Source organism: Carettochelys insculpta, chromosome 1 (assembly GCF_033958435.1).
Source record: "Carettochelys insculpta isolate YL-2023 chromosome 1, ASM3395843v1, whole genome shotgun sequence".
Lineage (NCBI taxonomy): Eukaryota > Metazoa > Chordata > Testudines > Carettochelyidae > Carettochelys > Carettochelys insculpta.
The window spans coordinates 25881973-25885226 of NC_134137.1; the positions used below are offsets into that span (position 1 = coordinate 25881973).

A 3254-nucleotide genomic window follows, 5' to 3' on the forward strand; every position below is an offset into this window, starting at 1 on the left:
GTTAAATATAATTATCTAAATCAGTGACTAATATTCTTAAACAATTTTACACCTTTGATACTTTGTTTCTACTCTACAATCTCCATCCATAACATAATCAAAGTAAAACTTTAAGCGGTATTTTTGTAAAACACTTTATAGAGTTTAACAATTATTTACACCAGAAATTATGAAACATGGAAGAGGGGGTAAAAGAAAGTATTTTGTGACAGAAATTAATTTTGATTTGTATTAAAGTTATCTGTGTTTATATACTACTAAGAAGTCTCACTTTAGTAACAGAGAGAAAGCCATGCTAGTCTATATACTAACAAAACAAAAAAGGAGTAAAGTAGCACTTTAAAGACTAACAAAATAATATATTAGGTGAGCTTTTGTGGGACAGACCCCTGGTCTGAAGAAGTGGGTCTGTCCCATGAAAGCTCATGTAATATATTATTTTGTTAGTCTTTAAAGTGCTACTTTACTGCTTTTTTGTTTTGAAGTCTCACTTTAGTTCTTTATTCCATGCATTGGGTGTGCCATGACAAAATCCCTGTATAACTATTCTCATGCAGTTCATCTACTTGCCATTCTTTTATCTGCACCTTTTGTAACCTAAATTAACACGTTAAATTACTGTCCCATGTTTTCAAGGCACAGAAAAACGTTTACAGCAAAAAAAGTTCTCAGAGTAATCATAAATATTTACCCCAATTTTGCTAACATGGTCTCTGGCAATTGCGCTTTACCAAAGCTGTGTCTAAATCCACTATTCTCACAAAATGTTAAATATTTGTAAGAGCAAGATAAGACACACATATCCTGAGACCAAGATAGCCGCAACAACACTGTAAATAATCATTTATGTGGCAAACCTAAGTGTGTCAGAGGTAAAATATGGGGCTATTTGGGGATTTTAAATGCAAAATTACTAGTTATTAAAGTAATATAATCTTTTTAATCCTAACATGCAGAAAACCAAACATTGCTGAAATCAGGTGACTTTCATAACTAAAAACATTTTTGGATAACTCAAAGCTTGAAACTTTTACAAAGTTCACTGAAGTGGCCTTTTACATTTATGCTTGCTTCTGGTGTTGGTGAAGTAACCTGGTCTATGTTAAAAGAAAAGATATTGGGTTAAAAACTTAAAAAAAAGCAACTAATCTTACAACCACCTCAGAATATTAAAACACACTTTTTATGGCTTACTTTGTACTATTTATGCTGTTTCTTTGGGAATTGAGATATATAAATTAATTTCAAACTTCCTTATTCCTGGTTTTAAGTTTTGTAAAGGCTGGCTTTTACAAAACCTAATTGTGAGATCAACTACAAGACAAATCTTTGTGTCTATTACATGTGTGGTATTTTAACTACAATTGTAAATACATTCATAGTTTCCTTCCCTGAAACAGAAAAAAACAATCACTCCTCCCATTGAAATACTTTTAACATTAAAATGGCACGTACTAAAAACCTAGAACCTATATAAAGTAGATGTAAAATGAGACAGGAAACATCATAGCCCACCTTTCTTTTTGACTGGCATTCTTGGTCTTACTTCTGGTACTGGATGCAAGTGCTTATTTACTGATATCAAAAATGTCCACTGGGATCACCTTGTACGCACAAGAAGTAGAAACTTGTTCAAGTCACTTAAATGGCTCAACTGGGAAATACTTCAGTCTTCTTTTTTTCTAGCAGTACTTGCTATTTTCTCCAGGTATCCCTCCAGTGCCTCCCACAGAAAAAGAAAAAAGAGAGTATGGAGTTTTCCAAGAGTGGTTTTCAATTTCTGTAAAATATTTTTGAATCTATAAAAATACAAGAGAAAAATGCTCCTTGGGACATAAAAACCTATTATAAATCCTCTTCTAGCAGCAAAAGTTTATTAAACATCTCTGCGTAAGACAATTAAGGCACAGTCCATCTCTAGACAACTGTCTTAACAGTCCACCTGAACTTCAAAGCCATCTGCATCTGACTAAATTCCCAAATAATCCAAATAAATTTCTGAGGAAGAACAAAAATAATCAAAAATAATTGTATAAATTCCTTTCATGGGAATTTGAATGAATTTTATTATTAATATATGGTTGTACTGGTGTAAACACCGCAGACTGAAAAAGTCCCTTTTTTCCTCACTGCAAAGATGCTTTCAAATCTCACACTGTTAACCGACGGAGGTCATTTGCCAATCACTTTCATTTTTATTCTCTCCAAGCACTCAGACTTAAGGTCTCTAATGTCTCTCTGATCCTTCCATATATTAAAAGACAGGATTGAAAAGAAGGAAAACAATCCCTTGAAATGGAAGTATTAAAGTAACAGTGCTGCTCACTGGGCACTTAGGCAGAGCAAAATGCTTTATTCTGGAGCCATTTACTTCATGCCATTTCTTGCAAAGCAGCCGCCTCGTGGAAGAGCAGAGAGGGTTTGGAGCGGAGCTTCACAAAAGATTAATTTTCGCAGATGCTGCAGTATCAACAGAATAAAAAAAAATAAGCTATGAAATGAGTCCAGAGTTTCCACACATGCGTGCGCTGCTGTTTAGCTTCAGTATAAGCCCTTTTCTCCCCCTTGGTTTGCAGAAAAGAGACAGATTTGCCCCATCTCGCTTGTGAAGAAAGGTATGAAAATGTCATGCAGCCTTCCAAATGTTTCCCTGCGTGCATGAGGAGCCGTGGTGCGTGTTACATAACTCTGCTTTGCATTTATCTTCTACGAGAGATGGACACTGTGTTTGGGGGACTATCTTTAATAGTCACCATTCAGACCGGGGCCTCCCTATATCCCACCCCACAAACAGGTCTCCCCCCAACGTCCTCTTCGGGGTGGGGGGCTCGTCTAGTCTGCTGAGGGGCGGGTGAGCGCTGGACGGCCCCGTCGGGTTTCTGCAGGGTGGTCAGGTGAGGGGGTGCGCGCAGGAGCGGGGAGGGACTGGAGGATGAGGAAGCTGAGGGAGGGGCCGGGAGTCGGTGGCGGCTGAGCGGGAGAAACCCACGGGCAGCGATGCTGGAACGCTGAGGCCTGAGGCAGTTGCGCGGCCGCTGCCTCCGCCGGGGTCAGCCAGTTACGCCGAGGGACCCCCAACTGAGGGCATAACTAGGGGAGTCTCCGCGTCTCCAGCTGCAAGGTCTCCTCCCGGCTCAGCCCCGTCTCCATAGAGAAGCTACCGATGCTGTCGCTATCCTCCTCCCCTAGCAACGAAAACCGGGCCCAGAAGCAATCCCACCCGTCCAACACCCTGACCAATCACGAGACGCCAT

General features: G+C 39.5%; 1 protein-coding gene across 1 annotated transcript in view; it reads right to left on the bottom strand.

Moving 5' to 3' along the window:
- The window catches only part of DLG2 (discs large MAGUK scaffold protein 2), a 1656639-nt gene extending 1653542 nt beyond the window's left edge, over positions 1-3097 (bottom strand). The window contains exon 1 of the mRNA XM_074983573.1: positions 1516-3097. Within this exon, the coding sequence (XP_074839674.1) occupies positions 1516-1534 (19 nt within the window). The 5' untranslated portion in view covers positions 1535-3097. The remainder of the gene's footprint in view (positions 1-1515) is intronic.
- Between the last annotated feature and the right edge of the window lie 157 nt (positions 3098-3254).